Here is a 26048-nt window from a genome sequence, read left to right on the forward strand (position 1 = left end):
TGGTCAGGTTTCATGGATAAATACAACTGGGTGGACGCTGGCATGATTGTTGCCGCTGCTCACCGGTAACTCCTCGTCACCTAACTTTAATTTTCTGGATTTTTGGACTGCAAGTTTTGAGGCAAGATATCACGCTTGTTAAAGTGACACTTGGATTGTGTTGTCGTGCCCTGACAAACAAAATAACAAACTCAAACAAATTCAAGTCCGACTGCCTCCTCCTAACCGCGGCCTCCTCCCCCTCTCGGAGCCCCCCGTCTGACACTTCGGCGTCTGGCCTCCTACAACCACCTACAACCACCACATATGTGGTCATCCAACCTGCTCATCTGGTCAACTCTTACCTAGATTCTCCTCTGGCTCTCCCATCATCCATTGGCTGGGATTATCCAGTATTCGTCATTTGAACTCCTTCGGCTTCGCCTCCATATTCCCGCTCCCCTGCTGAACACCTGCACGGATCCTCCGCTCCCACCGCGCCGGAGATACATTCACCGTGGTTCACGTCGGCACTTCAACAAGGACTCATCTGAACCTATCCGCTCCTTCTGGTCATCCACTCGTCGTCATCATCAAAACTCTGTACGCACCGTGGACCACAGCGTTCTGGCTAACCTGGTTAGACCGGCAGCCACAGATGGTCCCGCCGCTCATCTCAACACCGCTACAGTCAACTTCGGTCTCATTAACATCCGCTCACTTTCTAGCAAGAGTCAACTGAGGCAGGACTTAATTTCTGACCGTAAGTTTGACTTTCTCTGTTTAACGGAAACCTGGCAGCATCCAAATGACTTCTCACAACTCAACGATTCCACCCCTCCCGGCTTTGTTTACGTTTGCAAACCACGTTGCACGGGTCGCGGGGGAGGTCTCGCGATATTACATCACGAGAAGTGGAAAGTCCTGCCTGTTGAGATTCCGTCCTTCAGCTCCATGGAATGGATTGCCTGCATGCTTTCTGGCCCCACCCCAACTGTCCTGGCTGTGGTTTATCGCCCTCCCAAGACAAACTCTGACTTTTTAAATGAACTTGGAACTCTTCTCTCTCACCACTCATCCCTCTCACCCAATGTTATAATGATGGGTGATTTTAATGTTCACTTTGATAACAGGCTTCTTCCGCTCACCAGAGACTTCAGCTCATGTTTAGACAGCCTTAACTTCACCCAGCACGTCAGTTCTCCTACCCACTCTAAAGGACATATCTTAGATTTAGTCTGCTGCTCTGGATTAACCCCAACTAACTGCTCTGCTGAGGAAATTCTTGTAACCGATCATTTTCTTGTGTCATTTAACATCTCCATCACTCTATCTGTCACTAAACCCTCCCGTCTCATCTCTTTTCGTAATGTCAAAAATATCAATGTGAACGCACTTTCCTCACTCATACGTGATATTCCGATCCCTAACACACCAAACCCTGATGAACTCGTCTCCTCCTACAACAACCTTCTTTCAGATTCTCTCAACCATCTTGCTCCAGTCAAAACTCGCCCTGTCTCCTTTTCCAAATCTGCTCCCTGGTTCACCCCAGAGCTCCGTCTCATGAAAACCAAAGGTCGCCAGCTTGAGCGACTCTATAAAAGAACTGGCTTAACCGTTCACAAAGAAATCTATAAATCACATATCACTCAGTATAAGGACCTGGTTTCTACCACAAAAACAAACTATTTTTCTGAACTCATCTCCACAAACAAAGGCAACTCAAAAACTCTCTTCTCTCTGATGAACACTATTTTCAACCCCCCTGACTCTCTCCCTCCCCATTTCTTTTCCATTGAAACCTGTAACTCCCTCATGTCGTTCTTTAACAAGAAAATTCAAGTCATCCATCAACAGCTTAGCTCTTCTCTCCTCCCTCCCATCCCTGACTCTTTTCCCCTCAATCATATGTTTTCCTCCTTTCCATTGCCTGACCACGAGGAAATTTCCTCTCTCATCCTTAAATCCAAACCCACCACCTGTTCTCTTGATCCCCTCCCAACATCTTTAGTTATAGCCTGCCTCCCATCTCTCCTTCCGCTCATTGCTGCCATTATTCACTCTTCACTCTCATCTGGTACTGTCCCATCACTTTTTAAAACGGCAGCTGTAAAACCCATCCTAAAAAACCCGGTTCAGATCCCAACATATTCAATAATCTCCGTCCAATTTCCAACCTTCCCTTCATTTCCAAAATTCTAGAGAAAATAGTCGCCTCTCAACTCTATGATCATCTGAAACATAATAATCTTCTGGAACCATTTCAGTCTGGCTTCCGCCCCCCCACAGCACTGAGACTGCTCTGCTCAAGATCACCAATGATCTTCTCATTGCAGCTGATTCTGGCCTCCTCACCATCCTCATCCTCCTTGACCTGAGTGCAGCCTTTGATACCATTTCTCATTCCATCCTCCTCCAAAGGCTCTCCTCCCTCGGCATTACCTCCACCCCCCTCCGTTGGTTTCAATCCTACCTCTCTGACCACACCCAATTCATTCATCTTAAATCATTTAAATCTCAGCCTTCCTCTGTCTCTTCTGGTGTCCCCCAAGGTTCTGTCCTTGGTCCTCTTCTTTTCATTACTTATCTTCTTCCCCTTGGCAATATCTTCCGTAAATTTAATGTTAATTTCCACTGTTTTGCGGATGACACCCAGCTCTATGTATCCAGTAAACCTGACTCCTCTCTTCCACCCTCCTCTCTCCACTCCTGTCTATCTGAAATAAAAAACTGGTACACCTTAAACCTTCTCAAACTCAATAGCGATAAAACTGTGTGTGTGAACAGGCCCCGCCCTTTTTGTACTACATTTGAACCGTACCGTAACGATAAACAACCAGTAAACCTGTCTGCTCTATGCTGCTTCATGGTCTTACCCCCCTTCCCCTCCTATTATCACCCTCCTACCCCCCCCTCTCTCTAACGTCCCTCTCTCTTCTTCCCCTCTTTCCTTTTCCGTCCGGTCCAACACCAAAGATTTTCAAACATGATTGAAATTAATAAATTTTGGCCTCAATTACAAAAGGGGTTTATTCAGACATACCTTTGGTTTGTCTGAAGATGAATAACCCCTCTTGTTAAAATAAAATATGTCCAACACAAGAGGCCCTCAGCTCTCAACTGTCTGCCTAGCTGTTGGACAGGACAAGTTAAAAAAAAAAAAAAAAAAAAAAAAAAAAAAAAATAGCGATAAAACTGAGCTACTTCTAGTAGGTTCCAAATCCACCCTCTCCAAAGCCACAAGTCTAACTCTTTCCATTGATTCATCCTATGTCTCCCCCTCCCCTCAGGTAAAGAGTCTGGGTGTCATCCTAGATAGCACCTTATCTTTCCAGTCCCACATCAATAACATTACTCGGTCAGCCCATTTCCATCTACGCAACATTAATCGTCTACGCCCCTCCCTCACTGTCCCCTCTGCTTCTATCCTGGTTCACAGTCTGGTCACTTCCCGTTTAGATTATTGTAATTCTCTCCTCTTTGGTCTCCCACAAAAAACCCTCAATAAGCTTCAACTGGTCCAGAACTCAGCTGCCCGCATCATCTCCAGAACCCCCTCCTTCAGTCACATCACTCCAGTTCTCCACCAGCTGCACTGGCTTCCCATAACTTCCAGAATCCAATTCAAACTCCTCCTGTTCACCTTTAAGGCCCTCCATAAACTGGCTCCTCCTTATCTCTCCCACCTCGTTCATATCAAAACCCCCTCTCGTTCTCTTCGGTCCTCCTCCTCTGTTCAGCTCTCTGTCCCTCCCGCCCGACTCGTCACAATGGGAAGCAGAGCCTTCAGCTGCTCTGCTCTGGAATTCCCTCCCTCCTGACCTCCGTAACAGATACTCTCTGCGTACTTTCAGATCTAAACTCAAAACCTATCTGTTCATTTCTACCTTCCCATCCTGATTCACTTTTTATTTTATCTGCAATTTTTATTGTGCTTTTAATGTCTATTTTTAACCTTTGTTTTGTAAAGTGTCCTTGGGTTTTTTGAAAGGCGCTTTAAATAAAATGGATTATTATTATTAACTGCGTATCGTCGGCATAACTATGAAAATTAATGCTGTGTTTCCTGATTATCTTTCCTAGGGGTAGCATATAAAGCGTAAACAGGATTGGTCCTAAAACTGAGCCCTGTGGGACTCCATAGTTGACTCGAGTGCACTGAGAGGAATGGCCATTTATATTAACAAACTGATACCTATCAGACAGATAGGATTTAAACCACTGGAGAGCAGATTCTCTGATCCCTATGTCCTGCTCTAGTCTATGGAGTAAAATACTGTGGTCGATAGTGTCAAAGTCTGCACTGAGGTCCAACAGGACCAGAATAGAAAGTAGTCCCTTTTCTGAGGCCAATAACAAGTCATTAGAGACTCTAACTAGTGCAGTTTCCGTCCTGTGGTGGGGTCTAAACCCCGACTGAAAGTCTTCAAAGTGGCTGTTGTCCTGTAGGTGGCAGTAAAGCTGCTTAACTACAACTCTTTCTAGGATTTTAGAAATAAAGGGCAGGTTTGATATTGGTCTATAGTTGGCCAAGATGCTAGGATCCAAACTGGGCTTTTTCAGAAGAGGTTTAACAACTGCATATTTAAAAGACTGTGGCACTTAACCCGTTTCCAGAGAGGTTCCAGAGTGGGAATTGGGTCTAACAAACAGGTTGAGGATTTGGAGGACGTAATAATTGATGTTATTTCCGCTTGATCCACAGCAGTGAAGCAGTCTAATGTTACAGAGGTTTCTATGGATGCCTCCATTTCTACCGCTTCAGCCTGTTCTGGGCTGATAGTAGGAATAACTTGATTTAACTTATGTCTAATATTTGAGATTTTACTATCGAAAAATGTAAGAAAATCATCAGAGCTGAGAGAAACAGGAACATGTGGTTCTACTGAGCTCTGACTGCGAGTTAATTTAGCAATAGTGCTAAAAAGAAATCTTGGATTGTTTCCATTCTCTGATATTAAGGTTGAATAGTACTGGCTTCTAGCTCTACGCAGAGCTTTTTTTTAATTTAATAGGCTATGTTTCCAGATATTCAGAGACTGCTCTGAACCGGAGCGGCACCATTCTCTTTCCAACTTACGGGTTTCTTGTTTAAGAGAACGAGTTTCAGCGTTAAACCACGGTGCTACTCGGTTTTGTCTGACGAACTTAGTTTTCAGGGGGGCAACAACATGGAGTGTACTCCTGAGGGCTTGTAAGGTATCCTTTATATTTTTGTTCAATGATTGATAGAAAATACTTTTGAGTGTGTGGTCCGGCCAGCCGGCCTTGACTGCCAGAATGAGAAAGTCAACCAAGTGGTCACTTACCGAACGGTTACGTTGTTTGAGACTCAGCAACCATCAGATGGCTTCTTCCTGCTTTTGTGGTTGGTTGAACACTAGGGGAAACTCTCCGATGAACCGATCAAACGGGAGATGAGATATGGGGTGTGACGCCAAAAAGGCTTGAGCCCACTGGAGTGCTTTATTTCTAAGAGAGTTTGCGATTAATTAAATTTTGCTGTGATCATATTGATAGTACCTGGGTGCCTGTTGAAAGATGAGTTGACATCGTAGAACGAATCCTCCGCAGGCTTCAACATCTCTGTTAAAAGGCTCTGGTTGAAGGTGGAAGTTCTCCGGTATCGTAGCGGAAGTAGGGGTCAGACTGTTGCCGGAAGTGGAAAACTGAGCAGAACTTCCGCCTTCAACTAGAGCCTTTTATTTTTATATATTTATTTATTTCTTTTTTCTTATCTTGGTCTGTCCAACAGCTGAGCAAACAGATTAGAGCTGAAGGCCTTTTGTGTTGGACAGGTATTACTATCACAAAAGGAGGTCATAGAACTTTGAGAAACCAGAGTGTAGATTTAAAAAAAAAACTTTTTGTTTTATTATTTTTTATTTATTTGTTACATTTAGTGTGTGTGGGGAGGGAGAGGGGAAGAATGTGAGAAGGGGGGGTGGAAGAGAGTAAAAGGAAGAGAGGTGGAGAAAGTGGGGGATACAAGCACTGATTTGGATAAAGTATTATTTATAACGTATTATTATCTGACCTGAATCCAAGGCATCATTAACGATTTTTAACAAGGCTGTCTCAGTACTGTGGTTCGTTCTAAAACCAGACTGGTTTATCTCAAAAATGTTATTTTGTAAGAAAAATTCGTTTAGCTGAATAAAAACAAGTTTTTCTAAAACCTTACTTAAAAATGGCAAGTTGGACACAGGTAGTTCTTAAAAACTGAAGGGACTAAATTAGTTTTCTTGAGTAACGGTTTCATCACTGCAGTTTTAAAGGCAGCAGGAAAAATACCTGTCTGTAGAGAGGAGTTCATGATATTTAAAACCTCACTCTCAAAAGACCCGTAAAAGGATTTAAAAAGTGATGATGGGATGGAATCTAAAAAACAGGTCGTTGGATAAACTTGGGAGAAAACTCGACCCAGTGTTGCAGCTTCAACCAGGTCAAAACTGTCCAGTGCTTCCTCAGGTAAAATCAAGCCAACATTACCAATAAAAAGGCTTTTCTGTCCATTTATTTGTTTATTTGTTTATTTATTTGGAGACACATTAGCTTCCACAAAGTGGTCGCTAGTCTTCCTGGGGTCCATACGCAAAAGATACATACATTTTACCAATTTCACAAAAACCAAAACTGATTTCACAAAATATAGTGACTAATTCATCATATTTACCTTAAAAGCTTCACATGTTAAAATAAGTTAAAACAATTTCATTTTTATATCAGCATATCAAAACACATAGCAACACAACATCAACAATAATACATGTCATGACAGCAAATCATTCAAATTGTTGGTTATTGTAAGTAGTCCATGTATCTTAGTTTTAAAATCTTTTTGAAATTATATTTGTTACTAATAACCCTTGTCCTTACAGACACTTGATTCCATGCAACAGAAGATCTAAACAGCACTGTTCTTCTCATATAGTTAGATCTTGAAAAAAGAACAATCAAATCACCAGAGCTGACCTGATGAGTTTGATATTGGTGACAATACCCACTGTATAAAACTTTGTTTACCAAATATTATGGAAATTTTTTTAAAATGACGTTGTGCATTAAGCATTGAAGACTGAGTTGTACTTTGTCTTTTACCATCAACCAACATAAAATGGTGCATTTACAATGTTAGATCTGACAGAATGGATCTTGCTCCTGAAGTGGTCTGCAAAGTCCTCACACAATGAGGCGGAGGCTGGCATTGTGTTTTTGTTCACATTCAAGTTGATTAAAGATTAAATTGTGGTGAAGAGGACTCTGGGGTTATTTTAATTCACAGAAATATTCGCAAAATATGAATTTCTGGTCTGTTTTTACTGTTTGATTATATACTTTTATTTGGTTTTGGGATAGTTGATAGTTTATTACAAGTGTGTGTTTTCTCCAAAGTCTTTCAGCAGATCTACAACGTCTCTTCAATTGTTTAATTTCCTCAGTTCTCCAAGAGGGTATGGGTTTGATTCTTATCTTTTTAGATTTCAGTGGGGCAACTGAGTCGAGACTGGATTTTAATTTACTGTTAAAACTTTCAACAAGTAGATCACAGGGGACTGGTAAAACAAGTGGAGAGTAGGAGCGAACAGATGTAATAAAATTTTCGACCAGGAGTTCAGGAGTCAAGTAGCGTTTCTTCACCGTTCTCACAGAGGTCTCTTGCTTTATAAAACCAGTGATGTTAAAAAGCACACAGTAATTGTCAGATACAGCCAGGTCCACAACAGTGGACCACTGGTAGGTAAACCATGACTGACGACGAGGTCAAGAGTGTGCCCCCTGTTGTGAGTCGGATGCATGACGTGTTACATCCCTAAGGACTAGCACATCGCCCCCCCCCCCCCCCCCCACCGAAAATAAATAAATGGAACACCCAAAATAGATTGGAAAAAAAACAGCCTTTTAACGGAGATGTTAAACTGCAGGATTAGAGGCTTGTCCTGTTAATTCCATGAGTGTCTGAGTGATACCGTCAAGGCGGCGGAACAGGCTTTGTTTGGCCAAGGATATCTGGGTGAGGGCGTCAGCTTGGCGGCTTAACATTGTCCCCTGATGGAATATGGCGTGATGGAGCCCTTACGGGTCTGCTGGGTCAGGAGTTTGGCCAGTACGTTCTGTCATTATCTCGTGTGGCTAGGCTGACCCAAATTCTGAAACCCGGAAGAAAGCTCAGATGCGTGAGGTAAGTAGAATTGGTTTAATTCACAACTGGTTAGTGAATGGCAGTATTCTTGATGCATTGTGGAGGCTGGCCGGAGGATGCGGCAGCAGGAACCAGAGAGCGTGACTTGAACTGGATACGTGACTTGGACGAGGAGCAAGGACGGCTGACAGGGACCAGAGGAACACCCGTGGTGAGATTTCCTGTGGGTGAGTCGAGGAGGAAGAATTAGCAAGGAGAACTAAGGCAATGACAATAACATGAGTCAACAAACTATGCACCGTGAGAGAAACAATGAACTGGCGTTGATTGCTGGAACTGGATCTCCTTAAGTAAGCTGCTTGCTGATGAGGTGAGTGGAACCAGCTGGTTGCGCCCGGAGCAGAACAGAGAGGGGAGGGGGAGGATAGCTGACAAAGGCACCATGACAGTACCCCCCAACAACTGCCATCTGGCGGTCCAGAAAGAGAAGCTGCTCTGTTTGTTAGAAATTTAGCCCAGGTCTTCATTTCAGTTACAGAAGAAGATGATTTTGATGGATTTTTGGATGCTGATTGATGACTAAAAAAATGAAAAATAAATCACAATCAACTACGTTTTTCTCCCACTGCCTTTTTTCAACACACACCGAGTGTGTGTGTGTGCTAAAGCCGGTGTGGCTGCGATTGCGCGTGTGCAGGAAGGGGGAGGGGGCAGAGCGCTTGGCACGAGTTAGAGTGTGAGTGCACATTCCATTTGTGTTACTCAGTTACGGACCAATAAAAAAATTGTTTCATCCAAAAGAACAGTGACTGTTTTTTTTTATTAACCTGCTCGCTCTGGAAGCTCTGAGGGTCCAAACGGGGAAGTGAACCCTGAAGGAAGATCTGCCTTCGGCCAAGGAGAGTATCTCCTCTGTGTCTTCCAACCACGGTCAGAAACAGCATCGCAGGAAATGTTCAACACTAGCATGCGTGTTTTACTGGTATCTTTTAATATGCCCGTGTCCCAACACCCGGTGCGCCTTTTGTATGTGTCAAAGACTGAAAAATCACCCATAACTGAGACCGGATCCTATAACCCTGTGCGCCCTAAGGTCGAGGAAATTCGGTATTTAGTCAATAATAATTCCTGATGATAAATGACATTTTAATTCCTTGTCTGTTTGAACTTCATTTCAAGTAATTTCTAATCTATTGAATTTTCATTGATGATCATGTTTTTGGGTCCAAATCCAAAAGAAATGAGCAAACAGTGAAAATGTCATCTGTCAGTCTGTCATCAGGGCGGGTCCCACCTGACTGAATGGACCAAGTTCCTGGACCTCCAGCTGCATCACTGCTCCTGAACACACTTTTCTGTCTGATTGCAGGTTGGAGAACTGCAGATTGTCAGAGATCAGCTGTGAAGTTCTGGTCTCAGCTCTGAAGAAAAACCCGTCCAACCTGATAGAACTGGACCTGAGCGTGAACAAGAACCTGCAGGATTCAGGAGTTCTTCATCTGTGTGGTTTTCTGCAGAGTCCAGACTGCAGACTGCAGACTCTGAGGTCAGACTCCATGTTTCAGTTGTGTTCAGATCAATTTGATGACAAAGTTGTGTTGACCCACAGTGAGCAGAAATGTCCAGATTCTGATCTGCAGCAGCATCTTCCTGCAGCTGCTTGTTCTCTTCAAAGATCTGCAGAAGAACTTCTTCTTTTCTTCCTGGAGCTGCTTGTTTCAAAGCTGTCAACTGACATTTGTGCTCCACAAAGTTCTGCTTGCAGCCATCAGCTCTTCTTTGTGTCTTTGCTCCAACAGACTCCTTTAAAGCGTGTGCAGAAGAAGCAGCCGTGCACGCTCACATGCACTCTGAGTCCTGATGCTGTGTTTCAGCAGATGCAGCTGAGAGTCCAGCGGCTGATGTTTGTGAGCAGACAGTGACAGAGTCCTGCTGGTCAGAACTGGTCTTTTTCTAAGCTTTCTGATCTTCTTCAGCTCTGAACTCTTAAGAAGAAGTGAAGAATCAAAAACAGGAACTTTGTCTTTAAACTCAACTCTTTGTTCTGGACTCAGTTTGTGTGACTGCAGTTTGTCAAAGACCAGCTGTGGTGCTCTGGTCTCAGCTCTTAAGTCCAACCCGTCCCACCTGACAGAACTGGTCCTGAGTTTGAACAACCTTCAGTCTTCAGATGTTCAGCAGCTCCAGGATCTGGTGGAGAGTCCAAACTCCAAACTGCAGACTCTGAGGTCAGTAGAGGGTTGGAGTCAGTCCAGCTGCTTCCAGATGTTTGGTCCTAAAGTTAGTCTGAGAGCAAAGATGCAGAGTTTCCTGTGAAGCTGCAGCTTCTCAGTGAAGCTCTGAGGAGAATGATGACAGGCTTCAGGACAACAGTCAGCCAATCAGAGCAGCAGAAGCTCCAACAGGTGAAGATGACAGGAAGCTGCTGCTCTGAACAGGACTGAAGCTCCTGCTGCTCTTTCTGCTGCAGTGCTGCATCACTGACTGACAGACCAGGATCAGGAGACACTCCTTCATCTCTGGCTCTACACTATCTCTCTGCAGGTGGAGACGGAGAGTCTGATGTTCCTCCTGGAGGAGCAGAGAGGAGCAGCAGCAGCAGCTGGTCTGCAGAGATGTTGTGACTGGACGGTGTTCCTGGGAGGTGGAGAGCAGAGTGATGGAGGAATCAGAGGAAGTGGAGATGAGTGTCAGAGCTGCAGCAGGAACTGATCTGAGATCAGCTCCACTGTCTCTCTCAGCATCAAGTGGACAGTTATTGTGCTGCAGCTCCCCCGGTGGACTGACGGAGAACTGCACTTCCTCTTCTCATTCTAAAGGCCTGTTCACACCGGATCGAATTTCGCCGGCGATTTTCGCCGACGTTTAACGCCTCGTGACTATACAAAGTGTGCACCAATGAGAGTGTGCACACTGACGCGAAAAAACACCACGCGTCAAAGCGTCAAAAAAAAAAACGCCTCGGGTTCGTTTTTTTTTTTTTTTTGACGCCTCGCGTCGAAATCTATTCGACCAATGAGAATGGCGCTTTTGCACACGTGTCTGGAGATTCTGAAGTTACAGTAAAACACAACTACGGGGCGCTCAAACACAAAACTGCCTTGCTGAGTACACATACCAGCGAAGAAGATAGACGCCAAGTAGCATCTACACTGCCGGGAAGAAATAATGACGGACATTCTAAAATATCCCCGAACCAAGCACCAGTTGGAGCAGCAGGTGCTTGAAATATTCATGTTTTCTTTGTATGATTCTGACAAGCGCGTAAATACTTGCTCTCTTCTTCTGAGTGAAAAGCGACTTTAAGAAGCGTAAAGTTGCGCGGCGCCACCTTGTGTACAGGAGTATTTCTGTTTACATTAAGCGCCATCTAATGTCAGGGAATGAAATTGCATGTTCACTCGGCTCATCGTCAGCGAAAATCGCCTGGGTGTGAACACAAAAAACGTGGCGAAAAACGCTGGCGAATATTCGTCCCGGTGTGTACCGGCCTTTACTTGGAGTATTGATCTGAAACATGGGTTGGATTCAGATGTTCAGCAACTCCAGGATCTGGAGAAAAACAGACCTGCAGACAAACAGATTCTTTTCTAGATCATCACTTTCTTCTTTGATCTCCATTTGATGGACAGATGTGAGTTTGGGATGGACCAATCAAGGATTTAGGGAATCATGGATCAGACAGAACATTTCTGGATGACATAGATCTATGTGTGGGTCTGGCGTTGGATCCTGGTTCTGTCTCTGGAACAGGGACAGAACCAGAACTCTGGATCACTAGATTCTGGTTCCAGATGTTTCACACTTGATTTCTGTTCTCCAGAAACTCTCATTGACAAACAAACACAGAGTTTCATTCAGAAACCTCCAACATGGTCATGTGACCAGAATGTTCATAGTGGAGACACGGACAAACGCTGTGGTCACATGACTCACTGGTTTGGATTCAAGTCCTTTGAAGTCAGTTTTTGGAGCAGAAATCCCGTCTGATCTCAGTTAGTGAACAAAAGTCTCTCAGTTGAATCATTTTTCTATCATCTCTGTTCTGTTGATGATCAAATATTGACTCATGCAGTTTGAAAGACTCAGAGTTTTGCTTTGATTGATGTTTTCCACAGTTTTCTGACTGAACTTCCTTTTTCTTTGGTGTTTTGTGGGTAAAACTCTGTTCTTTTTCATGCTGACAGCATTTTTAGCTGCAGTTTTAAAGAAGTTTCATCTAAATCCAGTTGAATCTCCTCATTTTTGTAGAATGTCTAAACTAGTAGAAACTTTCTGAGCATAAAGCCTGTTTTCCCCAGAGGACATGAATGAACAGAGTGGATCTTAGTGAGGAATGACAGCCTCTGGATGCAGAGAATCACTTTGATGCAGCTGCTGCAACAACACCAACTGCATGGAAGCAGAGGGAGAAGGGAGATACCTGCTGGCTGTTTACAGAACTGCATCTTAGTGTCCAAAGGCTTCAAACTGAAAGCTGTCTGTAAAATTCCTGCAGCCTGTTTGGATCTAATAAATGCTCTTTTGAATCAACTCTGTGTTTTCTATTGATTTCTGTCTTTGACTCACAAACAGACTTGAATCTTTAGCCTTCCCCCTCATCCTGTTCCAGCTGTTCTAATCTTCATGTGTTTGGTTCCTTCTCAGTAGAAATGGGTTGGAAAAGAGCTTTGGAATGTTCAGGTGGTGCTGATGTCTTTCTAGATGGGGGTGGGCAGAACAGATGAGAGCCCCTCCCTCCTGATTCAGAGGGGAACAGTGGGCAGCAGCTGAAAGGAGGGAGTGGAAATGGGAAAAGTTCTCTGCAGGTTTCTCCTTTCCAAGAACAGAGGGACACGACTCCATGAACAGCAGAAGCTAAAGAGTTGGAAAACATGCCCAAAGCTGCAGCACCACCTGCAGAAAGATGCTTCCTCTTCAGGCTCCGCCCCTCCACATCAAGAAAGATCAGAGTTTCTGCTGAGCTGCTATTGGAGCTTTTAGGGGGTCAGATCTTTAGGAACATTTGCTGTCAATCAAACCAGGAAGTAAAGTGTTTTGAAAGATCAGATTGATGACATCATCAGTTGTGGAAACACTGGAAATGGAAATCCAGCAGAGAAGTAAACATCAGGAACTTCCTGCAGGACAAACTGTTCTAGACTGTTGGAGACAGGAACAGCTTTGGTCTGGGAGTTGTCCGTATTCTCAGATGAAATCATTAAGAACATTAGGAGACATCATGCCGCTGAAATTAGTAGAGAGTTTGTAGATTTAGGAGAAACCAACGTTTGAAATGAAACCAAAGTGTCCTAAAGCAAAATCACTGAGCACATCTCAATGTTCCACAAACAGTCATTTTCCACAGTGGACCGTCACCACACACTTTACAAGACAGTTTCTCACAACTTTATGACAACAAATCCTGAAATTGTTCCATTCAAGGAAACATTGACTAATATTTGGATTGATGCTGTTTTCCATCTGTGTTTTCAAACCTGCATCAAGAATTAGCTCATGTTTATTGATTGACTTTCTGTGGAAGTTTGGCTTCTCTGATGAACCACCAGAGGGCGACAGAGAACTGTTGAGATTATTAACACAACAGTCAAAGAAATCAACATTTAGCACAAAGTGAACAAACTTAGGTCACGTGCTAACGTTCTGATTCTGTTGGAAAAGCCTTTTGTTTTGATTTCTTCAGGATTTTGGCTCAAAAAGACCAATGACAAATGAAACTCCAATAAAGTTGCTTTCTAATGAGGAAATGAAATGTTATTTTTATTGAATTATCAAATGGAGACTCAGCTTCAGGTGATAAAAAAGGTTGGTGCTATTTCCAGTTTTAGAAAGAACATGCCTTCTGCACAGTTTGCAGTGAACGTTACTCATTTATGTCAGTTTATAATGAACTGAAATACCTCCACACAGGAGACAACAATTAATTTATGACAACATAGTTTTTTACCGACCACAGAAATATTTTGAGGTTTTACTTTTTGAACGTTTCTGTTATTTGTTTAATGAAAATAGCGTCACATCACTGCCTGGACCTCTTTCTGGGTCCTAGTGCCCTAAAGGTTACAGCTCCTGGTTACACAAGAAAAAAGTCCATTCTAGAGGCCACTCTGACGTCATCATCATCAATGACAGCGTTACCTAGCAACCACACCAAGACCATAGCAGCTATAGAGGGAAACACAACAAACCATCAACGGCGGTTAAAGCAGTCAGACGTTTGTTCTGCAGCTCAGCCAAAATCTCTGCTTTAGGTTTTGGGGAGAAAAACAAAGGAAAACACACGGAGAAGGATTCTGCAAAGGAAATCCCAAGTTCTATTGGTAAGTCAGCGTCCTGGAAACATGCTTTGTTGGTTCTGAAGTGGCATGAATGCAGACTTAGATTGGTTTGTTTCCTTGGATTCTTCAGATGGATGTGAGTGTGCAGGTCGCCATGGCAACCAGTGTCCAGGTCAAAGGGAGGACCACGGCCATCCAGTCTCCAGGCTTTTGGATTGATTTGGATTTGAGAAACATTTCTTTCCCACATTTTAATAGTAGAATTCAACACGGGACATATAGTGGATTGTAAGAATAGGAACAAAAACAGCAACAACCAAATAATCCTCCTCCCCTTAAAACATGCATTTGACTCTGAACAAGTCTAAACCAAATCCAAGCAAAGACCAGCGCTGGGGCTCCTGCTAGTTTCTTTTAGAAGAGCCTGCCTCTTCCAAACATAGAATGTTAACAACTAGAGCTAAAAATGTCTGTTGGTAGATTTCTGGATGCTGGCCGTATCCCAGCGAGCAAGGCCAAGTCAGCCCCAGATGGTTTCAAAGTGGACAGAAAAGGTTTTTAGGAGTTTCTAGAATGTTCAACAACCAGAGCTAAATGAAACTAGTGCATGAAATGACAAAGAACTTCCTGTTTGAAAGGAATCTCATGATGGCTTCCACCTGTCTCTTTGCTTTTCCTTTCTTTTTTGTGTTTCTCCTCTTTGGGAGGTTACACAAAACTGCACTTTAACCCAGAAGGAAACAACAACCGCTCCACAATCCCTGAATCCCCTACAGCCTTTATCTAAACATTTACATTGACCATTATCACACATTTGATTGACTTTTCTCAGAGAAACAAGCACAACTTCCCGTTTGTTTGTGTGTGAAATGATTCCAAAAAGCCATGTGTCATCCTGGAGGGACTGGTTTCTCATCAATGCAGACCACCAAGTTTCTCTGCTTTCTGACTATTTGGTGGCTGGTAGGCCTTTTGGGGTTTTTGTCAGGGAAAGAAGTGAACCTGGGCTCCAAATATTGGAAGACACTGATCTAAAAGTACTAGGACATCTGGAGAAAGCTCTAGTTCTGCTCCAACTCAGTCCAAAGCACTGAAGATAGATGGAGTTGGATTTGGGAGAGGACTGAGCTCATTCAGATGAAGAAAGAACAAGTCAACAGATGAAGAAGATTTCAGGAAGTTTCCCATTCAACAAGTTCAAGTTTCCACAGAGCTAGTTTAGCATCCGTGTTCTGGACCAAACCACTGTCCCTCTGAAGGTCCAGACACAGAGAGGCCCAGAGTGACCCCCATTTCTCCAGTGGCTGACTCCGCCCCTTAGGACGTCCCCCTGTGTGGATCAGTGGTCAGTGGGTTGGAACCTGCTGCAAATGCAGGCTCTGGTTCTAACTGCTGGATCAGAAGTGGAATGGGAGCTGTAGTGGTGTGTCTGCAGCTGGATGTGGAACACATGAGGGAGGGGTCAAAGGTCAATGTTGTCAGTCTGTTCTCCAACAATGCTCCAACATCTTCAAAGGTTTCTGGTCCCAAATCCAGAGTGGAGCTGGTAGGACGTGATCATTTCAGCCTCAGATTTGGGATCTGTCATCTCTCTGCCACCGTGACACCGAGTGATGAGTTCAGGCTCCAAAGCGGCCCCATCGCTGGCTTTAGGGACTATTCCAAAAGCTTTCAATGATGGCGGGGAATGAACATTAGGAACAGATGACGGCTTGAAATGTCTGCTGTTGGTTTCTGATCCAGACAGAAATTCAATCAAATGTCTGTGAATCCAGGATTTCCTTAGAATCTTTGACTCTAGATTCAGATCCATCTGCTTCAAAGGATGAAACTGCAGCTAAAAGTCTTTCAAAAGTCCAAATCCTCAAAGATGAAACAGAAAGTTCCTAGAAAGTCAAATGAAAAACAGATTGTCTTAGATAAACCCGTTTGGAAGTTAAAGCATAGAAACAAAGAAAGTTCCAAAAGCTAAAAGCCTGAAATCAAGAAAAGTCCAAAGAAAAACAGAAATCCCACATTTGGATCAGTAAAGACATGAATTCTCCAGAAAGATCCAGAAACAGCTCTGAGCAGCAGCCATGAAGGGACTGAGAACAGACGGACATCAAAGCAGAATCCAAGCAGCACCTTCATCCTGATGAAGCTCCGCCCTCTGACCTTCAGCAGTCATCTCCAGGCTCCGCCCCCAGTCTGTGACGGCTGGATGATGCTGTCCTCCACCTGCAGCTGGACCTGGATGTTCTCTCAGACCATGTGGCCTCGTGGATCAGAAGGTTGAGGGTTCAAGTCCCTTCATGGTTGAAGTCAGACAGAAAGTGAAGAAGAGGGAACATTCAGAGCAGTTTCTGTGCTGTTTGCTTCCTCATGAGTCCCGTCTAGATCAGGTCTGGATCCCAGTCAGAAAGGGATCAGGAAATCTGCAGATCAAACCTTCATTTACTGAAATGGAAAACATCAACTGACTTTCTACAGATTCTACTTCCATTCATCAAACTCCAACAGGAAGAAGATTTACAATCAATCAAATCTGTTGATTTCCTGACAAACCTTGTTTTCTCTTCCTGTTTGAATCTTTGATTGTTTTCAAACATGAAGAGAGTTTTTTTCCTGTTTTTAGCTTGAAATTTCTGTTGAAATGTAAAGGTTCATTCAGAATTCCCCAGTGGCCTCATGTTGGAGGAGGGGCTTCATGAGATGGGGGCGGAGCTTGAACACACACCACTTCCTGGAAGCCAAACTCAGGCTAAGTGGAGGAAAAGTTGGGATTTGTGGTGTTTGTAAAGATCTGGAATGGTTTCCTCCCACAAAAAGGCCTTTTTCTAGTTTCCTGCAGATGAATTCTTTTCCTGCTGGGAGTTCTCATCTGGGTTTGCAGATTCTTAGTTGGAGGAAAACTTGGAGCAAATTCTTCCCAGAAAAAGGATTTTCTCTGGAGTGAATTGACATGAACAGAGTGAGTTTGGACTGAAAGCAGCAACAGGGAGGAGATGTTCATCAGAAAACAGCTTTCTGGAGGAGTTGGAAGACGTCAACAGTCACAGTGATGGTGAGGAGGAGGAGCTAAGACTTCCAAAGTCACGTGACTGTGGGAGCTGCAGCAGCTGAGCAGCTCAGCATCTCTGCAGACTCAGACGGAGCTCAGAGCTTCTGAGTTGTGGGAGTTTAGTGGCTGAACTTCTTGTAGGTCCTGCTTGGTTCCGGTTGTTGCTGGTGGTGGAAAGAGCTCCTGCAGACCTCTTTGCTGTTGGAAGGATCTTCTGTCTGCAGACTCTCTGATGCTCCAGCAGGAGGCGCTGCAGTGTGGTCCTCCTCATGAGTCCTGAAGCTGCACCGTCAGCTACAGAGCTTCAGAGCTGCTTCTTCTCAGACCACTTTCTTTGGTTCTAATGTTTTATTATATTATAGTTATTATTATTTATTAATCCTAATTAGTTTTCCTCTTTCACATGTGATCATTTATGGTGTTTACATGTATAAAGGGTACAGCTAAAAAAATGTACTGATTTAAAAGAGGAAAAACATTGTGGCTTAAACAAACAAAATAATGCTTTTATTAATAATTATTATTTATTTTAATTTGGTAGTAGGATCAAACAAAAGGAAAAAGAGAACAATGTTTGTCAGAAGTAAAGATCCACCTCTATTATTATGTTTTTAATTTTAAAATTGTTCAAAATTTGATGACACTTAAAATAAACAAAGTCAATGCAGAAAGTAAATTAGATGGATGATCAGAATCAGAATTACTTTATTGATCCCATACGTGGAAAATTTGTTTGATATATTCATATATAATATAATATTTAAACTATTTTTTTCCAAACACCCTGAAAGGAGGTGATTTCACTTTTCCTACTAATAGTTTAGGTCATAATTTTCAGATTATTGCATATTTCCGTTCGTGAGGACCTGTGTTGTCCAGGAAATATATTACTCTTCTTTTTCTTTCGGTTAAATAAGCCCAAGAAGACCTGGCTGCAGACATTTCTGTTTTTGGTATTCTTCCAAAATTGCATTTACATGCAAAAAATGTTTTATTCGGTGTGGTATCGCATAATAGACCAGAAAATACTGTTCTTAATATCCTGATATTGCAAGGAAAGTTTTATATACACAAAAATACATATTTGAAGACCAAACCACTTTTTATAACATTTCATAAAGAGCACTATTTTTACTTTCAATCACTGCATTACATGAAAAAGAAGAATGGCTTGAAATTGCTTAGTTTTGTTCAGAAATACAAACTTCACGAGTACCCCTAACCAGTATTAGACCATATAGATTGGTTCTATGTTCTTTTATTTTTATTTTACTTATTTGCTTTTATTTATTTGTGTCCTATGTTCATTATCTTTTTGTTTTTATTTCCTTTATTCTTTATTTTCTATGTTAATATGTTTTATTTGGCAATGTTGATTACATGGTTATTGTTCGTATTTAATGTATTTTACCTCAATTGTTAATAAAGTTAAAAAAAAAAAACCTGGCTGCAGACGACAAAATGGCGACTAACATCATTAGCCGGAACCTTCACATGGCACAGAATTCTCTGCAGGAGTATGTTGCGTGAGGAATAATTTTAAGGGGGAGGTTTTGCACACTGATTCTGATACAAATGGTCATTTTATTTGTCTAATTGTAAAGATGAGCAATATTCATTGCTTGGTAATCAATATTTATGGCTACAATTCCAGCTCTGATAACAATCGGCTTCTGGATACTTTAGAGGATAAAATATTGTTCTGGTTAGCCAAATTTCCAATCGCACATGTGCTAATTGGAGGTGACTTTAATGTGGTAATGGACCAAAACGCTGACAGATGGCCTCCAGGTCAGACTCTAAAGTCTACATCAAAGCTGAAGCTGTTGGTAGAAAAACTGGATTTATGTGACATATGGAGGGCCAAATTTCCTGATAAAAGGGAGTATACGTGGAGTAATAAAAGCAGATCGAGGCAATCACGTTTAGACTTTTGGCTTCTCTCAAAGGATGTAGACAAAGAGAATGTTTCTGCAGACATTTGAACAACACCACTAACTGACCACAAAGCCTTAACAATTAGAATACAATTTTTTCCTGATGAGAATGGGTCTAGAAAAATCTGTTACTGGAAATTGAATGGTACGTTGTTAAAGCATGAATGTGTTCAATCAGTGATTAAGAGACTCATTAAACTTTACTGGGATAAAGCGCAACAAGAAAAGGCTTACAGCTCGAACTGGGAACTCTTAAAATTTGAAGTTTCAAAATTTTTGCGAAGATATGGCAGCATTCAGGCAAAATCTAAACGTAAATTAGAAGAAGAAATTATCTCTGAAATTACTGAACTCTCAAGTTTACCACCAGAAAACCTAAATGAGGATCAAAATTTAAGAATAATAGATTTACAATCAAAACTGGACAATATGTACAAAGCTAAGGCTGAAGGAGCTTTTATAAGATCTCGACAAAAATGGTTGGAACAAGGGGAACAAATGACTTCTTATTTTTTCAAATTAGAGAAGTCACAAGCAAAGTTTAATTCAGTGTTACAGTTAAATATAAATGGAAAAATTACAAATGATAAAAAGCTTATTTCTAGTTTTTGTCATAATTTCTACTGTGAACTCTATAAGACAACATTCAGTCAGGAAGCAATGAACTCATTCTGTGATTCCTTGAATAATATAAATACAATCAGTGAAGAGGATAAATTGGCATGTGATTCTGTCATTTCTTTACAGGAAGTTTCAGATGCTATTAACAATCTAAAAAACAACATTTCCCCTGGGAACGACGGAATAACAGCAGAATTTTATAAGCTTTTCTCAGAACTCTTAGCCCCATTTTTACTGAATGTTTATACAGAAAGTATTACAAACATGACTCTTCCAGCCAGCATGACTCAGGGTGTTATTTCCCTGATCCCCAAACCCAACAAAGATACTTTGCTGGTGGATAACTGGAGACCTATTAGTCTACTTAATAATGATTATAAAATATTTGCCACAATATTAGCCATGAGAATGAAAAGTGTTCTTGATACAGTAATAGATGAGAATCAGTCAGGTTTCATGAAAGACAGATGCATCTCAAACAATCTACGACTGGTTTTAGATCTTATAGATTATTCAGACCTCATTACTGATGATGAAAGCTTGATTTTTGTAAGGCATTTGATACTGTTGAGCATCCTTTTCTATTCTACTGTCTGGAAAAGATGGGTTTTGGGGAATATTTGTGTAGTGCTGTTAAAACCCTCTATGCAAACGGAAATAGTTCTGTTAAGTTGAGCGCTGGCACCACTAGCAGATTCTGTCTCCAGAGAGGAATAAGACAGGGGTGTCCCGTCTCTGTGTACCTGTTTCTTCTGGTTGCACAAGTTTTCTGCAGATATATAAAATCAAGTAATATTGATGGTATTTCCATTGCTGGTAAAAATATTCTTATAAGTCAACTGGCAGATGACACCACATTATTCTTAAAAAACTCCTCACAGGTTCCCAGGGTTCTTCAGGTTATAGAAACATTTTCAAAAGCATCTGGACTTCATCTAAACCTTAAGAAATGTGATTTATTTCCTCTGAAACAATGTGCTCTAACATCCATAAATAGTATAGTAGTCAAAGAAAAAGTCACATATTTGGGTTTGCAGATAACTAAAGATCAAAAACAAAGAGAACTGAATAACTATAATCCTATGATTACAAAAACACAAAACAGGTTTAATCGTTGGCTACAGAGAGATCTTTCACTAAAAGGTCATGCCCTCTTAGCAAAAGCAGAAGGTATTTCCAGACTAGTTTACATTGCTTCCTCACTATCTCTGGACAGTAAAACTGCAAAAAGGATTGATCAGATACTTTTTAATTTTCTTTGGAGAAACAGAATCCACTATGTACGAAAATCAGTAGTAATTAATTCATCTAAAAATGGAGGACTTGACTTTCTTGACTTTTCCACTCTGAACAATGTCCTCAAAATTAAATGGTTAAAAAACTTCTTAAAAAGTGAATCCTCATTTTGGAATTTCATACCTAAATATATATTTGATAAGCTTGGAGGTCTGCCATTTCTTCTATTATGTCATTTCAAAATAGAGAAAATTCCCTTAAAACTGTCTAATTTTCATAAGCAGGTTTTATTAACATGGACTCTGATCTACAAACATCATTTTTCTCCTCATCGCTACTATATTTGGAATAACGCAGATATTCTACACAAAAACAAGAGTATTTTTCTTGAAAATTGGTTTGAAAAGAACATTTCTCTTGGAACACAGCTGATGGATCCACATGGTAACCTGATGTCATCCGTTGAGTTTCTGTCCACCTATACTCTGCATGTCTCACCTGCAGAGTTTTCATTGGTTACTGGGGCCATCCCAGGTGCTGTTAGACTTCTGTGTAGCAGTTCTCCTTCAAATCCTCCATGTTCTCCTCCCAAATTAACAGATTTGTGGTGTGGAAAGATTTGTTTTTCAACTAGCAGGAATAATCAAAGTATCCGTTCTCTGTTTCAAAATGAGATTGCCACAAAACCGTATGTTATCTCATACTGGAACAGCTTTGGATGTAGAAATCAGTGGGAAAAGGTTTGGACCCTGCCCCAAAAGTATTTCATCACCAACAAAATCAGAGAAATTTCTTTCAAAATTCTTCATAAATTTTATCCAGTGAAACACTTCTTTACCAAATTCAAAAAAGATCTGGACATAAACTGTTCATTCTGTCATTCCTCACCAGAAACTGTGCCTCATCTTTTTTGGTATTGCTCCTTCACTCAACTATTTTGTAAAGATTTGATACATTTTATAAGAACTCATCTATGTGAAGATTATAGATTATTTTACGAGCATATTATTTTTGGATATTTTACACAAGAAAAACTTAATGCAGATAAATTATATGTAGTTAATTTACTCATAATTATGGCTAAACACTTTATACATAAGTGTAAATATTCCAACAAGAAACCAGTGTTTTATGTTTTTCAGAAAGAAATGGTGTTGTATGTGAACAGTATAAAATCCTCCACTAACAAAAAAGCTGTCAGAACAGTTGAAGCTTGGTCTCTCCTGAAACTTTAACAGATTCCTTTGCCTTTATTATTTTTGTTTCATTTTTGCATAACCAGTTTAACATAGTTATTATTATGGTTTTTGTTTTTTGTTCATTCTCCTGGCAACGTGAATATTGTATTTTGCACAGTGTGGAGTTTTGTTTTTGGTATTTTGTATGTGCAATATTTGTTAATAAAGTTTATTAAAAATAAAATCATTAGCCGGAACCGGAAGTCACGTCCCGTTCCCACGTCTCCATTTAGGTTGCTCTTTTTCTGGTCGAAAAAGATTAGTGACAGAATAGTTCTGTTTAATGAAAACTGCCACTTTTTCTTTTATTTGCCAGTAAGGGTGAAAAAGAAGCGATTTCATGCCGCCATCGACATCATTATGTGAGCACCACTGTGCTATCACTTTGGCTCTTTCCCCTGAAAAAAATCAACCAAAAAATGGAACATCCCACTGGAAATTCAATAATAGCCTTTTAAATAACAAAAACTTTTGTAAAAAAATCAAATCACTTATTCCTGAAATAAAAGAAATACAATACCTGTCTCCTATTAATAGATGGGAGTGGTTGAAATTTAATATTAGAAAAATTGCAATTGTAGAAGGAAAAATTTTGGCTAGAAAAAAAAGACAAGAACAGACTGAAATAATTTCAAAATTAAACACTTTGTGTAATTTAACTCAACTGAGTGAGGAAAATGTCATTGAAATTAACAAATTGCAATCTAAATTAGATGAACTCTATACCGAAAAAGCCAAAGGAGCATTTATTCGTTCAAAGGCAAAGTGGATGGAAGATGGAGAAAAAAATTCAACTTACTTTTTTAACTTGGAAAAAAGTAGACAAAGGAAAAAAACAATCACTAAGTTACAGATAGAAAACTCTCTAGTAGACGATCAAAACAATATTAAGGACTATATCACCAACTTCTATAAAAATCTTTACACTACTCAATATTCAAATCAAAACACACTTTTATTTGAAAGGTTAATCTATGATAAAGTACCTAAAATAGACGAGACATTCAGAGATCTCATGGAATCTGAACTTACTATAGATGAGCTTGATAAAGCTGTTTCCCAGATGGCCAGTGGTAAATCACCGGGACCTGATGGAATTACAGCTGAGTTCTACAAACACTTTTGGACTGACATCAGAGAAATGTTGTTTGAGGCATTCAATGAATGCATCGACGAACAGATGTTATCACCTACAATGAAAAGAGGCGTTATTTCCCTTTTACCCAAACCAGGCAAAGATGTGTTATTAATTGATAATTGGAGACCAATCACACTTCTTTGTTGTGACTATAAAATACTAGCACATATCTATGCTAACAGACTGAAATCAGGAATATCTCAGATCATAGACGAATCACAATCAGCATTTATCAAGGGGAGACATATTCACCACCACACTCGCTTAATCTTAGATATATTAGATTACAATCAAATTATTCCTCAGGAAAGTCTTATCCTTTTTTTGGATTTTTTTAAGGCCTTCGACTCATTAGAACACGCCTTTTTGTTTAATGCCTTGAAAACCTTTGGCTTTGAATCAAAATTTTGTAACATAATTAAAATGTTCTACAAAGACATAAGTAGCAACATTGCACTCAACCGAGGTTTCTCAAACAGTTTTCCTGTTAATAGAGGTGTTCGCCAAGGATGTCCAATTAGCCCGCTGTTGTTCATAATTTCAGCGGAATTACTAGCCATCTTTCTTAAATATTCTCCAGATTTTGAGGGTATTAACATTTTCGACAGGGAATTTAAAATTAGTCAATTTGCTGATGACACAGCTTTATTTTTAAAGAATAAAAATATGGTACCTGTTGTTATCAATAAAATACTTTTGTTTTCAAGAGCATCTGGCCTTACCCTAAATCTCAAAAAATGTGAAATCTTACCTATACATACCTGCAATCAAAGTATTATTGAAAACATACCTGTAAAAAGTGAAGTGAAATATCTTGGTCTAATAATAACAAAAAATAGTAATGATAGAGAAAGTGTAAATATCACTCCCAGACTAAAAACAATACAGAAAACTTTAAATCAATGGTTGGGACGTGGCCTATCAATATTTGGCCGCATTCTATTATCCAAAGCGGAAGGTTTTTCAAGACTTGTGTATCCCTGTCACTCATTATATACATCCCCAAAGAACATCAAGTTGTCTAATTCTATTCTCTTTAAATTTATTTGGAAAAATAAGACTCACTATATACAAAAATCACAATTGGTCAGAGATTATAAAAATGGCGGTTTAAAAGCTTTAGATGTTGAATCACAGATTGTAGCTTTTAGAATGAAATGGTTAAAAGGTTGTATTTCCCAGCCTCATTCTATGTGGTATCATATCCCAAACAAACTCTTCGGTAAGGTCGGGGGACTGGAGTTTTTGCTGAAGTGTGATTATAATATTTCAAAAGTACCAATAAAACTATCAAACTTTTACAAACAAGCCTTAGAATTTGGGAAGATGCTTTTCAACCATAACTTCTCCCCTCACAACACTGTTTTATGGAACAACAGATTTATAACTGTAAACAAGAAATCCTTGTTTATGTCTGAATGGTATGGTAATGGTGTGTATTTTGTCCATGACTTGATGCATACTGATGGAAGGCTGTTATCATACTATGAGTTTGTAACCAAATACAAGATTAAGGATTCTAGTAACTGTTATAACAAAGTCTCTAAAGCAATTCCCATACCTCTACTTAATCTCATTCAAAACATACTACAATACAATGAAATCAAACCACAACTTTCGGAGCTGAAAATTAATAATATTCCCCTAAAAGATAAAAAATGCAACAATAAATTAATAACTCTAACCTTTAAACAATTAATTTTCTGCAACTTTAGTATAAACAATAGATGCGATTTAGAAACCACCCAAATGAACAAATCTTTTTCTTTATACACAAAGTACCCACTTCCTCCTAAAATGAAAGAAACGCATTTTAAAATAATATCTAAAATTTACCCTGTTGGAGATTTTTTACATAAAAGATTCAAATTTGAATCGGAACCATGCATATTCTGTTCATCTGAAACTGAAACATTAGAACATCTGTTTTACAGTTGCAACCAGGTTAAAATATTTTGGTCTGATATACACAATTGGTTGTCACTCAAAATTTTAAATATTCCCTTTTTTTCCTTATATGATGTTCTTTTCTATATGGAAAATCTGGACCCGGGAATTTCTGATGTCATTAATGTTGTTATTATTTTATGCAAACATTTCATTCATTTGTGTAAATGGAAAAATACATGCCCTTTATTTAGTATTTTTTTGAATTATTTTTCTGATTATTATAAGTGTCTTAAATGCATTCCTAACAAAAACAAGAAAACTACAGTCATTTATCAAAATATATCAAAAGTATTATTATTTTGAATTGTTTTGGCCTTGCCTTTGCCTATTATTTCATTTTTGTTTCTTTTTATTTCTATATGTGCATTTATAACGTTTGTTCACCCTAATTTGGTTTGTATATGAGCATCTATAAAAAAAAAAAAAAAAAAAAAAAAAAAGGCACACACATTGTTAAAAATATTACTATTTTTCGTTTTTTC

The 26048-nt window shown here is 40.1% G+C and overlaps 1 protein-coding gene across 6 annotated transcripts in view; it reads left to right on the forward strand.

The window, feature by feature from the left end:
* The window catches only part of LOC144989059 (protein NLRC3-like), a 121220-nt gene extending 108562 nt beyond the window's left edge, over nt 1-12658 (forward strand). For 4 of the 6 annotated variants that reach the window (XM_078940887.1, XM_078940890.1, XM_078940916.1 and 1 more), the window contains 3 exons: nt 9495-9671; nt 10180-10353; nt 10670-12658. In XM_078940887.1, coding sequence (XP_078797013.1) covers nt 9495-9671; nt 10180-10353; nt 10670-10688 — 370 coding nt within the window. In that variant the 3' untranslated portion in view covers nt 10689-12658. Of the gene's footprint in view, nt 1-9494; nt 9672-9924; nt 10354-10669 lie in introns of those variants that run through there. The other 2 variants (XR_013653212.1, XM_078940925.1) reach the window with 2 other exon arrangements.
* The last annotated feature ends 13390 nt before the right edge of the window (nt 12659-26048 follow it).

Source organism: Oryzias latipes, chromosome 2 (assembly GCF_053564925.1).
Source record: "Oryzias latipes strain Hd-rR chromosome 2, Olatipes_Hd-rR_3.1".
NCBI lineage: Eukaryota > Metazoa > Chordata > Actinopteri > Beloniformes > Adrianichthyidae > Oryzias > Oryzias latipes.